Source organism: Odocoileus virginianus, chromosome 17 (genome assembly GCF_023699985.2).
Source record: "Odocoileus virginianus isolate 20LAN1187 ecotype Illinois chromosome 17, Ovbor_1.2, whole genome shotgun sequence".
NCBI lineage: Eukaryota > Metazoa > Chordata > Mammalia > Artiodactyla > Cervidae > Odocoileus > Odocoileus virginianus.
In genome coordinates, this window is record NC_069690.1 from 53,656,355 (window position 1) to 53,669,942 (window position 13,588).

Consider the following 13,588-nt stretch of genomic DNA (forward strand, 5'->3'; position numbering starts at 1 on the left):
CAAAATGAACAGGGGGCTCGTCGCAGACCGACAACTTGCTCATACTCGAGAGGACAAACTGGGCCAGGGTGCTCACTACCTCTGCAGGAGTTCTAGAAAAATCACCCGGGGTCATTTGGGGCCAGAAGCGAGACCCCCCACCCCACGATATCCCACGGGCAGGGGAGACTCACTCCCTCCCATGGCAGGGTTGCCTGGTGGTTCCCCGGGTAAACGATCTCTGCTCCCTGTCCCCCACCTGCTCTGCCCCATGCTCTGGGGTCAGGACCGGGGAGACCCCTTCGAGCAGGTCTGCAAAGGAAAATTCCCCCGGTGGCTCCAGTGTCCCGGGCTGGGAACCGAATCCCGGGCTCAGCCACCCGTTAGAGGGCTGGGCTTCCCACCCGAGGGCTTCGTGTCAGAGATGGCTTTCCTTTTCGAGCCCAGAGGCCTGACTCTCTTGGGGAGACAAATGACAGGCCTGAGCTGTCACACGTGGTTGGTGGAGAGGCTGCGGCCGATTAATTCTCTCTCGGATCAGATGAAGAAGAGGGGCAAGGGACTCGCAGCGACAGCCGTGTCACCGCCTCGCGCCCTCTCTCAAGGCCATGGCCGCCCCGCCCCGCCGCCCCGCCAGGGGCTGCCTCCGAGGGCTTGGGGGCTGCAGGTGGAGACCGGAGGAGGACCCCTGTGGTCCCCTCGCTGCCCTGAGCGTGAAGCTCCGGCCGGGAGGAGGAGAACAGAGCAGGGTCATGGGGGGCCGTGGCGGCCCACACTGGGGGAAAGAGCAGCCCGTTTTCTAAAGTGCTGTGAGCCCCATCCTGGAGGAAGGCAAGGACCCCAAAAGCAGAACCGGGAGGGGCAGGGGCTGTGGGAGGCGCCTGAGGAGCCCAGGGCCTGGCTGGTGCTGGGAGCTCAGCGTGGCCTCTGCAGGTAGAGCCGGGTCTGACCTGAGCCCGGGGCCGCCGGGGGTCCGTGCCAGACCCCCACCCTTTATTTACCGTAAGCCTTCTCTCTCCCTCCTACAACCTTCTCTCTTCTAACACAAGCACCGCTCGTCACACGCAGACAGGATCTTGTCACGCTACACAGGCCCCCAGGGGATCCTGGGGGGGCTGGGGAGACCCCTCTGCCAGGCCCATCCACCAGAATGGCAACAGCATCTTTGCTTTGAGACCCAAACCAGTGTGCAACTGATCCCAGAGCGCCTGCCGGGGACAGGGGTGACGGTGACTGCACGCCCTCTGGTCATGGGTCCAGGTGGGTCCTGGACCTACAGGGTGGCTGGCAAGATGTTGTCAGAAATGAATGAACTCCCAGCTGCCGACCTGGTGTGGGGGAAACTCCCGAGCTCCCCCAAGGATGGCAGGGGTCTTGCTCTTTGCAGCATCAGTTGGAAGGTACTATGGTGTCTTTATGCTCTAGTGGCCGGGGACTTGAGGTGGCCACCATGGCCCGCTGGGTGTTATGGTTGTGCCGCGTGGTGTGTCCGTGAGAACAAAGAGCATCTGCTCTCCTGCCCTGAAGTGGCCCAACCCCATCCAGGCCTCTAGGAGCCGCGGAGCGCCCCTCTGGGGTGGTGGGGACCCAGTACAATCGGGACAAGTGGTCCTGGACTGAGCCCCGCCTTTGCCCCCATTACCTCGAAGTGACTTATCTTTTTGGGGGGCAAAATTTGTCCACCAGTAAAAAGGCACAGGGTACCTGCCTCCTTCCTGCGTGCAGGGGTCCATGGGAGGCCCCTCCACCTTCAGCCCTGGCTGCGAGCTCACGCGGCCGTGTCGGGCAGACTGGGAATGAGGGCAGCAGGGCAGACCTCGAGATGCTTGTCAGACTCACCGATCCATCTCATTAGGGACGTCAGGATCTGCAGGTACTTGGTCTTCTGGACGTCAAAGAAGGTGAAGGGGCCGAGGAGGAGCGTGAAGACGGCCTGGTGACAAAAACAAGAGTGAGAAGGTGCGGAGGCCGGGCGCGTGCGGGGCGTGTGCGTGTGCGGAGGGCACACTGTTCATGCCGCCTCCAGCCATCACCAGGGCTGCTCCTAACCCAGGTGTGCGCCGGGAACGGCAGAGGCCCCCTGGGTCAGACAGCACCGCCTGGCGAGTTCCTAGGACCAGAGCTGCAACAGAAACCGAGACCCGTGCGTCTCTGCTGTGCCTCACACTTGTGGTCCTGAGGCCACTTTCTAGGCAAATCCCAGGTGATCTCTTGGGGACATGGCCCTGTTGCTTCTCTTCTCAGTAAGCGCTGACTGAGGGGGTCACTGGCCAAGCAGCAGGCTGGTGTGAGCACAGGTTAGGAAATGAGGCTCCAAAACAAACCCCAGGTACATCCCGGGTTCCCACAGTTTACTGGGAAGAAAGGACGGAGGGGCGGGGATGCAGGGGCCTGGATGGCCTGGCACAGTGGGAAGGACACCATCCTGAATGGTTCAGAGGACAGGATCAATCAGGATGTCAGTAATCAGCAACCTCTCGAATTCCGAGAGAAGGTGAAGCCTGGAGAATTGCAGCCAGTGTCTCCCGGGGCAGAGCCATCAGAGAAACAGCCTGGACCAGGAAGAGCGGGAAGCCTGGAATGGACGGGTGTTGGGGGTGGGAGCAGTGGGGGGTCCGGTACTGGTCCCCTCACTGCCCTTCCTCTCTGGAGAACAGGGGAGGGCGAGTGCTTACTTAGGGGGAAAACAAAAGAGAATTCAAACCCGGCCTTAGAGAACTGGGGTCTGGGAAAACTGAACCCCCTTTGCAAAAGAGAACAGGGGGATGGATAAACGTGGCCCTGTGGAGACTGGGGCTGGGGATGGAGGAAAGCTGAGGACCTCCATGGCAAGCCGGCTGCTCTGAGAGCGGCATGATTAGAAGCTGCTGGGTAGAGTTGCAAGGATGGCACCATTTCCAATCTGCCACTCGGAAGCAGCAGCGGAGGCAGCAGACCTTATTAACATTTACACTGTGCCGTGTTATCACGTTAATGCTAATGACACTCGCCAGAGATGTGGCGGATGGTGCCAAGCCCGAAAATGGGGAGCAGGGCTCGCTTTGGGGGAGTCGGGGCTGGCCCTGGGATCTGGGTCAATACGTCCCAGCTGCTTGGCCTGGTGGCCAGGCCCTGGCTCCCCTGATGGGGGTGGGGGTGAGCCCGTCCCACCCCCCGCTCCGCCCCGCCTGGAAGGGGAGCAGGATGTGGGAGAGGCTGTGACCCCTCATCCAAGTCCATTATCACTGTGAGAATGACAGGAAAGACTGAAGTACTGCTTAAGCAACAGTTCTAATTAGCCGGGGTGGGTGTGGCCTCCTGGCAGTCCCCCGGGGCTGGGAGATTTCTGGAAGGAGCTTCCTCCTGGGGGCCGACAACCGGTCCTGCTTCCACTCTGGAAGGAGCAGCGGTTTCAGCAGGCAGGGTGACAGGGGAGGCAGAGGACAAGGGCTCTCGAGCAGTCCTCGCTGGTCCCCTGTGGCCTGCGGACACAGTGAGGTGACAGTCACCCAGTCGTGTCCAACTCCTTGCCATCTCATGGACTATAGCCGGCCAGGCTCTTCTGTCCATGGGATTCTCCAGGCAAGGGTATGGGTTGCCTGCCCTCTTCCAGGGGATATTCCCAAGCCAGGAATCGAACTCTGGTCTCCTGCATTGCAGGCATGGCCCAGGTGTGGGATCACAGCGAGGTGTGGGATCACCAGCTCTCGGCAGGCCGAGCCTGTCTGTCTGCAGCGCCATCAGCAAGTCATTTAGGAAAATTACCACCTCAGGGAAACTTTCCACTGATGAATTCCTCTTTTGAAGGATGGGGGCGGGACATGTCACGTGCAAAAACATGGACCAAGCCACCTGCCATAAACGTTCTCCAATGACCCTGGACTGCTTGAAACTAGACTGTGGAGTGTCCAGGGCCAGGAGTTGGGGTGTTTCACTTCTGACCTGCGACACCTCCAGCTGTGGGTGCTTATGGTGGGGGGGTCAGATCTCATCTTGGAGGCCTAAAGGCTGGGTTTTAGAAGGTTCCACTGCGTAAAAACAGGGAGATCACAGAACCTGCCCTGCAGGCAGGCGGGGAACTCTGCTGCTGTGGGCAGCTCGAGGTCTCCTCTCCGGGGGGACCCTGTCTTCATCCTCCTCCCTCAGGAGATACGTCAACATCCTTTTACACACGAGGCCCCATTACATACCCCCCTGTAGACGGGACTCTGCTGAGAGACCCTTCATTTAAAGGGATGGAGCACACAGACCCACCTCCTAGGGTAGAGTCTGGAAGTATATGCGAGGCGCCCAATGAGTGCCGGGGAGTGTGAGTCGGGCTGGGAATGAGGGTCTAGCCCCGCTGGGCTCTCTGGGATCCACGTGCGTGATAAAAGGCCTGTCCTCAGGGTGGGGGCAGGCAGTGAAGGGCTCTTTGGGGAGATCGGGTCAACAGCTGTGATATCTGTGGCTGGACAGCGGCTGGAATGTGTTTTCTTTATCCCCCCAGGTCGGGATCACAGACCGACCGCAGGGCCCGGGAAGATGCAGGGCCGACGGGCAAACAGCAGCTGTACTGGGAGCCCAGACTGAGACACGGCGCAAGCTGGGGCCAATCAAGGAACAGGTGTCCTCTGCAAATTGGTTCAGCCAGACCCGGCGTCCGGGGCGGGAAAGGGCAGGGGGCTCGGTCAGCGGCGTGCGTGGCCTCGCTGCGGTGCAGCTGCGAGGTATGGGCGGGGGAACGGCCCCAGGGTCCCGGGGGTCTGGCCGGCCTGAGCGCACTGCTAGATGCTGAGCAGCCACGCGTGCCTATCTTCCCTTCTCTTTTTACCCAAAGAAGGAATGAAAAGGCAAGAGACAGTCTGTCCTCCTGGGTTTTCCTGTCCAGCCCATGCGACACTATAAATTAGCTGGCTCCCCGAGCCATTTCGAGACACCTGAATGCCATTGATCAGTTCAAGCTCAGGATCTGTTCAAGGACTCTCTGAGCCAGACTCATTACAGAGGCAGGGACACCAACTGCTGCAGCCAAGTGTGTTTCTTTAAAAAAAAAAAAAAAAACAACAAATAGACAAACAAAAACAACGAATTCTCTGGTCTCTAAATGAAACCTTCAAACTGGTCGCAGGAGCAAAGTCCAAGACCTGGGAGGGTGCAGACGGGGCCGCGTGTGGGTCTCCTCGTCCGTCTGGTGAGTCGAGACGCCCACCGAAGGCCCCACGGGTGCCGGGGGGGTCCTGGTGGACAGGAGGCAGCTCACATCCCCAGCACGCTTGGCCACGGCTCTCGCGGTGTCCCTGGGGGGCTCGGCGAACTTGACCGGGAGTCTCAGCACTGGCCACGACTGCCTCTCCACCTGCGTCCACAGGCAGACTAAGGGCGCCACCCGCCTCCGGCTGCTCCCACGACCCCCGAGTCCTTCCTCACTGTACTGATGTCCGGCGACCGCTGTAACCTGGTGGCTTAAAACCACGGGTGTGTGTTTCTTTACAGTCTTGGAAGGGACACAGGGAGCCCGAGGTGTGTGTGTGGGGGGTGTGTGGGGGTCATAGCTGTAACAACGCATAAAGTGAGAGGACTCAGGTGGCCAGAGGGCTGGCGGCAGGTCGGAACTGGGGAGCCGCCTGGAGCCCCCGTGTCCCTGTCCTGATCCCTCCTGGGCCTGAGCTCGCTGGCACCTGCGTCCCCTCCCCACACTCAGCCCCAAGCACACCTGCTCGTGTCCGACACGCACGCACGGTTTCGTGGCCATCTGCAGCACGACACCAGCTGTACCTCCGGCAACAACACCCCAGACGGGCAGCAGGATGGTCGCCAGGCAGGGGCCGGGCCCTCGCTTTGCTGATGAGGGGGCGGAGGGTCTGGAGAGGCTGGTGACCCAGGAGACGGGACCGGGCGTCTCCTGGCCCTGCTCCTCCTCCGACCGCTGTGTGAGGCTGCTTCCCCGCCATGACACCTCCTCTCCCCACTTCCAGCTGGTCCTCACCCTCACGCCTCTCCTCTCGTGACTCCCCTCCGCCTCCACCTCCCTTCTGCCGCCTCTCAAGCCCGCTCAGGTGCCAGTCTCCGCTGCCAGCTTCACCAAACGTTTGCATCCTCGCTGGGGGGGCTCCTGACCGAATCACCAAATGCACGGTTGGTACCACACCACTTAATTCTTGTAGGTTCCCTGTTGGTTTTTTTTTTTTTTTTTTACTATTTATTTGCTGCCTCAGGTCTTAATTGTGGCGTGGGTTTAGTTGCTCCGGGGCACGTGGGATCCTCTTGGGCCAGGGATTGAACCCGTGTCCCCCGCATCACAAGGCGGAGTCTTAACCACTGGACCACCAGGGAAGTTCCTGGAGTTTCACATGAAAGGCCAGCAGACCTCCTTGACACCTCCATGCTCTAGGACTGGGGGCAGGGGGTGGCACTCAGACTTCTCTGCTAATCCAGCAGGGGTGATGGAGCAACAAGTTCTGGAAGGGTGAAGGGCAATATGCTGCCTGATCTACCTAAACACGCAGAGACTCCTGGGCGGGCTACGCAGTACACCAGGCCCCGGGGAGCCAGTTCACACATACCACAGGCACGGCTGAGCTCTCTGGACTGATCCTGGAGGTCATTTCAAGTGACAAAGGACACAGATGCCTCAATCACAGGGCCGCCCTTCTTGGGTGGCTAGGGGTTAAGAGTTAATTGGGGTTAATGGCAACTCAGCATGAACCATCCCTAAATGGGAACTGAACTTTCAACACGTCCTTGAAGTGCAGTGAAGACATGCTTGAGGAGTCTATTTTTATTTCTCAAGTGGCTGTGAACATTTTGGTTTGGGAGTTTACATCTTCCCAACTTGAATTACAACATCTGATGACACGGCCATGGGGAGGAGGTGTGCCCTGGGGCAGCGAGGGGCAGAGCAGGGGCTGGAGGCTTCGGGGCCATGCGCTCAGGGTGGGGGCCTGTGTCCTGAGGGTGCCCCAGCGAACGGCGAGACCCCAGAGTGCTCGTGAAGGTCCCAAAGCGCATCGCGTGTGCAGAGAAGGTAGTCAGTGAACATCAGCCCTGGCCGCGTGGCCCCAGCAAGGAGCAGCCCACCCTCGCAGGAGGATGCTCCACCCATCCTCCCAACATGCTGGGACCGGGGAACGCGAAACAGCTGAAGCCAAGTGAGGCGCCCCCGCCACACAACGTTAGGTCAGGGCTAACGTTCCTGTTGCATGACCTGCAGCCCGAGCGCTCTGCAGGGCGAGTTCAAGTTCATCCCCATCGAGCGGAGGACGGACGTGAGGGAAGCGGAGCAGAGGCCTGTGCACGGCGCTTGGTGAGACATGAGCACAGCTCATCCCAAAGCCCCACGAGGAGAGGTGGCGTGCCGCCGGGAGGGGGCCGCCGGGACGCTGCAGGAGGACCAGCACTCTCGCAGGAAACGGAGGGTGAGCTTTCAGAAACAACAGTCTCCCCCCAGAGGGCGGAGGACGGGCAGCGGGCGGCTGATCCTGAGTGTGAGGAGCTCTGCTGTGGGAACAACGGGGCCCCTGCCAGGACAGGCTGCTGGCCTTCAGATGACCAGCCCGGCCACCATGCGGGTGCTGCCAAGCTCTCACTCACCGATCCTTCAAATACGTTCAGCTGCTGGAGCTGGGGTGATGCAGACAGATTTCCATCCAGACGCCTCTCCAGCCCCCGAATGAGCTGCTCAGAGCAAGTTGCCACGTCTTAGGGTCCCTCCCTGGTGTCCCCCAAACCTCACCCAGAAGGTACCTGGGAGATGCTTACTGAATAGAACGAAAGATTCAGGTGATGCCTGAAGATCAAAGTGGAGGATTGAGGCCCAGACACTCTAGAGAGGCTCTGGAGCACAGAAGTCGGCTCTAGAACCCGGTTATCATCTTACAACATCTGCCGCAGAAAGCCAAGTCGGCTCATGTCAAACAGCTCAGCCCCATTTGGAATGAACGAGAGCCGAGACACGTTAACACCTGTGGCTCCCGTCAAAAGGCGAGTGCGTGACTGCTGAGGAGGCAGAGCCAGCAAGGAGCCGGAAGTTACAGTCCCCCAGAGAGTCTTAAGCAGCCACTGGGCTACAGAACAGAGGCAAGAAACCAAACCCACACGTGGGACCTCGACCGCCCGTCAGACCTGGGGATCAGGGAGAAAAGACCTGCCCCCACGCCTGATAACTCAGAAGAGGATGCAACTCCGGAGGCGGCTTCCGGGCAGCAATGCAGGCCGGCCAGGAAAGGGGGTACCTGAAACACCTCTGCTTGCAGACGGGTGAAAACGCTGTTTGTCTCTGAGACGGGGGAGTCTGGGAGAGTGATTTGGGGGAGGAGCCACAGAAGGGGTGGCTGCTCCCAACCCTGCACACACATTCAGCTCTGGCTGTCCAAGCCCAGAGGATGTGAGTTCGGTTGGTTTGGGGTGGGGAGGGGGTGCCCTGGAAGAGAACAGCCAAGAGGCCCCGGGATGGAGCCGATGTAGCAACTGCTTGAGACAGGGCTCCCGGGACCGCCTGTGCCATCTGAGAGGGGAGGGCTGGACACAGGCCGGTCCAGGCCCCTGGGGTGTTGCTCCCATCGGACCTGCATCTTTTGCATCGGCAGGCAGGTTCTTTACCCCTGAGCCACCAGAGAAGCCCAAATCAACATTACCAGACACATATTGAGGGCTCAAACACAACAACATCTTCCATCTAAGACTGCTTTTTAATCCTGACACCCTACATGTTGGCTACCGTCTTCATTTTGGAAAAAACAAAACAAAACAAAAAAACTGAGGTTGAGGGGGACTAATTAACTTGTCCACGATCTCATAACAACCATGACAGCTGAGACCAGAGCTCAGAGCTCAGGCTGTCTGTATCCAAGGCCCATTCTCTCTGCAGAGCACTTGACCCCCTCCCTTGATTATGCCCTAGAGAAAGAGTCTCTCCAGCACCCTTTCCAAGGCTGGCTCCCAGGGGGCCGGGGGCAGGAGGGCTGGGCTGGTCCAGTGGCATTAGCCTGGCACGGCTGCCGCCCCCCCCCCATTGGAGGACAGGCCTGCGCGCCTGTGTTGTCGCTTTCTCAGCTGAAAAGCCAGATGGTACCCAGTGGTGGGCAGGGTTCCAAGGATTTGATGCCAGAGCCGCAACCCTTGTGGTTTGTGTGTGTGTTGGAGGGGGGAGATAAATATTGCGGAAAACCCACGCAGTCACTCACTAATGATGATGTGCCCCTGGGGTTTATAAAGGACAGCCTGGCTACTTACAGGTGTGAAAATTGAGATGGGGGCGGGTGGTGGTGCACACACACTTCCAGGTGCAAGACTGAGGAGCTTCACCTTGCACGAGGTGGGCTTTAAGAACATGATGACAAGGAGCTGGGGAGGGTCGGGGGCTGTGGGAGGATGAGGGAAGTGGGGTGAAACAGGTGGAAGGCTGGGGGCCCTGCCAGGGGGAACAGACCTGACTTTGGAGCCGGCATCCGTCTTAACGTTAACACTCCACTGCTCACGTTCCAGGTGATAAGGGGTGGCAGAGACAGACATGGGCGGTGAGCCAGCCTCAGCCTCCTGGCGACTGGACAGCTTCTGACTGCTCCCCGTGATCTGCAGCGCCTGCCCCCCAAGAGACAGGGGGCCCTTAAGCCCTCACTGAGGGGCAGCTTCCGTCCCAGCAGCGAGAAGCGGAGGACGGCCCAGGCCTCTGGGAAAGGGAGGGCCAGCTGGACGGGGAGGTTTTGAGGCTGGAGCAGCGGCTGCCTGCTGTGGCGAGCCCCAGACAGCGGCAGGGCCGACGGTGGGCTTCAGAGCCAGCGGCGGCCGCCTTCCCGAGAGATCTTGTCTGCTTGGACGCTCACAGAGCAACTCCCCCAGTGTGTGGCCGGCCTCACGCTGGCTCTGGACCCAGAGGTGGACAAGGAGCAGCTCCGGGCCTTGACGAGCTCCCGGTGAGGCCAGGGAACTGCACGCGGATGAGAGTCTGATTAACACCATGGCACGGGGTGTCGTGGGGGGAGCCCCTGACCCAGCCTGGAGTAAATGAGCGCCTGTCAGACTCTGCAGCAAGGGGAAGGCACGCGAGGGGTGCAGAGCTGTGAAAAGCGCCCAGCATCTGCGGGGGTCAGTGGCCAGTGAGGGTGAGGCGGTAGTGAGGAAGAAAGTTCCAGAAGGGAGATTAGAGCAGACCACGTCTCGTGGAGGAGTTTAGAGCTGTCTCACACAGGGAGAGGCATTCCTAAAGGGTCCTGAGCAGGGAAATGGCAGGCAGGTTTGCCTAAAACCAGGCTGAAAGAACGAAGGACAGAAAAGCCTCATGACCTTGGGGCGGGCCTCACGCTGGGAGGCGGCCAGGCTGGGCGGCAGGGAGGGGGCTGGTGAGGGGCACCTCTCCATGGACAAATGGTCCAGGCGCCCGGGGCTCCAAGATGCACCCCCAAATCCCCTGGTGGAAGCCCTCCCTGTTCTCACGGGATGAGATCCGAAAAGGACTTGAAACATTAGGAATGGGAGTCCCGGGGGCTGGAGGAGAGAAGGCAGGGCAGGGACGTCCCCGTCCAGCTGGGCTGGAAAACGCTGAGCTGGCCCTGGCAGGGAGCCCCCTGGAGCAAGGGAGGCGCAAGAGCCCACAGCAGGCTCCCAGGCAACCCTCTGCGGCAAGAAGAAAACAGGCCTCGGGACTTCCATGGGGGTCCAATGGATAACACGCCACGCTCCCATTGCGGGTTCGACCCCTGGTCGGGGAGCACGCCGCCAGGTCTCGTAGAGGGAGGCAGGGTTTTTCTAACGGGCAGCAGGGTTTGAAAGCTGCAGGAGAGGGCGGCAACCTCGCTCCCCAGGCTCAGCGAACCGAGGCACCGAGAGAACTTCTCAGGCACTGAGGGCCTGGTTCACTACATCCCACTCTTCAGCTACCGAATTCTGTCTGCCGAGAACTGGAACCAGCTCTGGGTCCTGGTCTATTTCTGCTGGATGTCAAGGAACAGGAGAAGAGGGGATACTTGGCATTCCTCCCCGCCCTGGGCCAGGCCAGTGTATTACATGCTGCCTCAAAGATGCAAGGAAGCTGGAGGCACTGGCCGTGTGATCCCAGGGCTGGGGAACAGCTGCTGGGGCCAGGCTGGGATCCATGGGGCCTTACAGGATCTCAGAACAGGAGGCCTTGAGGGGAACAGGCAGGTGGGTATCACTCAACATCATGATGGACTGTGTTACGAGTTAACGGGAGGTGGGGACCCTCTGGACCGTCGGTCCTGGCCCTTCGCTTCCTTGGGAGAAAGCACCCACATACCCAGCCATGCGAGCCCCGTGGACCTCAGAACCTGCACGCTGTTGGTGCCTCCAGGAACCGGCTGGCATCTGACTGCTGCTGCTTGACTCCTGACCCCCCCAGGGGCAGGAGGTGGCAGAGCCATCACCATTGGCATCTTGGCTGGATGTGCGGGCACCCCACCCCCCACTTCTTCCCCTCATCTCTGCGCAGGGAGAGCGGGTGCTGGGAACCGGGCTCTTCTCGGGGCCGGAGTGGAGGAAGTCGGGTGCCTGGACACAGGAGCCCTGCGGCAAGCATGGGCGGCTGGCTCCACCCCTCCCCTGCGGACCGCCGATCTCCAAACAGTCAGGACACTGCTGGGTGCCCAGTAACCTTGGAGGTGGGGAGGGGAGCCGGCTAATCAAGGAGCTCTGTCAAGTCAGGTGTGAGGAATCTTGCTGAAGACCCCTGGCTTCCTCCCTGGTGGACGGTCAGAGCCCAGAGGCCTCTCCACGGGGCTGGCACACCATGGCTCTGGGAGGAAGCACCACCCGCAGGGACCTGCTGGCCACGGCAGAGGGATACCGTCGGCAGGCCCCCTCTCCTGGGGAGGCTGAGAGTCTGAAAGCAGCCTGATGAGGGTAGTGGAGCGGCTGCGTCCCTGTCTGCAGGAGGCGTCCTGGTCGGGGAAGAGGCCACATGTCGTGGGGCAGCTAAGCCCACGCACAACTACTGAGCCTGCATGCTGCCACTACTGATGCCCGAGCGTGGAGGAGGCGTCACCTGCAGTCTGTGACTCGTGACGCCAGCCCGGAGGCCTGCGATGCCTGCCCGTTCGTTTCTGGGGAAGGCCTGGCTCGGGAGGGCCCTGACCCCCACCTCCCTTGCTGAACCTCGGGAGGTAGATCCAAGGGAGACCAGGGCAGGCCTCTCCCAGGGAGGCTGGGTGTCGGCAAGACCACGTACCGCTGTGAGAGGGCCTTGGCTAGCAGACTTTCTCAAGGGGGAGAGGACCCAGAGTCGCCCTTGGAACTGGTGCAAAGGGCCGATTCCCAGGCCTTGCAGTCAGAGGTGCTGCTACATTAGGTCTGGGGTGTCACTTGGCAATCTTTTAAAAAAAAATAATTTTAATTTATTTCTGGTTGCACCGGGCCTTCATTGCGGTGAGTGGGGCTACTTTTCTTTTCAGAGCACGGGCTCTGGGTGCACAGGCTTCAGTAGTTTCCACACCCGGGCTCAGTGGTCGTGGTGCGTGGGCTTGGCCACTCCACAGCATGAGGACTCTTTCCAGACCAGCGATCGAGTCCGCATCCCCTGCGTTGGCAGGCGGATTCTGACCCACTGTACCGCCAGGGAACTCTAGGAATCTATATTTTTCATACGTGCCAGTGGTCCTGGAACCAGGCTCTGAGACCCAGTTGAATGAGACTCGTGTCCTGACCCAGGGAGAGGGAGGGCTGACAGTGTTCCTGGAGGCCAGTGACCTGTCCCTGGGGTGGAGGGCAGCCTCCTGCATGGCGGTGAGCGGTTCTCCTGCCAGAACTGCTCAGACGTCACAACTTGGCGGGGGGGGGGGGGGGGGGGGGCGGGCGGTGAGGCTTCCAGCCAGGATCAGCACCCAACCTGGCCCACTGATCACCTCCCTCCTCCTGTCAAGGCTTCCAGAGAACATCTCAATCGGCAAGTTCTTCCCAGAGCTCAACTCAGAGGCCCCGCAGTGCCCTCTGACCTGTCCTTCCGCCTTCACGCAGCATCTGCTTGGCAACGCCCTCGGCAGTACCCCTCTCGGCACCGGGAGCCTTATTAAAACGTGCCTTGGTCTACTCTTGGCTAACCCATGAGACAGCCCGCCCACATGCTAATTAGTCAGATGTCATCATTGATCTGCACCCTAACTGCTCAGCCCCGTCTCCTCACGCCCGGGTCCCAGGCACCTCTCTGCTGCCTGCACATCCTCTGGGGTTCTTTGGCGCCTGCGTTCTCCTCGGGGCCGGCCTGTGGGCTGGGGGACGTGCCTGCAGGTACTTTCAGCCCCTTCACAGTTTGCAGGGCCAGCACCACTGGCTGGGACACCAGCCATGGGGAGGAGTGCAGTTATTACTTTACAAAGAGTGCTTTATTTAATTAAACCATTACTGCCAGGGCCCTAGGGCACTGTTTAGAAAGAGCAGATTCCGCTTAAAACAGACACCCTGTAACAGAGCAAGCATCACTCAGGGAGGGGCACGGCCTCCCAAGTCAGCAGGGCTGTTGCCAGGACTACGGATTCATCCGTGCCCGGAAGCATCCGAGAGACGCAGAGCGGGAGGAGGAACACGGTTCGGCATATACAGCTCTGATCCTAGTTAGCACAAAGTAGTTGAGAACAACTCATATTATTCTTAGAACTCCTAAGAGGTTGCTACGCTTCCTTGACCACAGTTCATTCCCGGACTT

The 13,588-nt window shown here is 60.1% G+C and overlaps 1 protein-coding gene across 3 annotated transcripts in view; it reads right to left on the reverse strand.

Moving 5' to 3' along the window:
- The window catches only part of TMEM104 (transmembrane protein 104), a 54,497-nt gene that overhangs the window by 12,810 nt on the left and 28,099 nt on the right, over nt 1-13,588 (reverse strand). For all 3 annotated transcript variants that reach the window (XM_070480008.1, XM_070480009.1, XM_070480007.1), the window contains exon 9: nt 1,819-1,912. In XM_070480008.1, the coding sequence (XP_070336109.1) occupies nt 1,819-1,912 (94 nt within the window). The remainder of the gene's footprint in view (nt 1-1,818; nt 1,913-13,588) is intronic.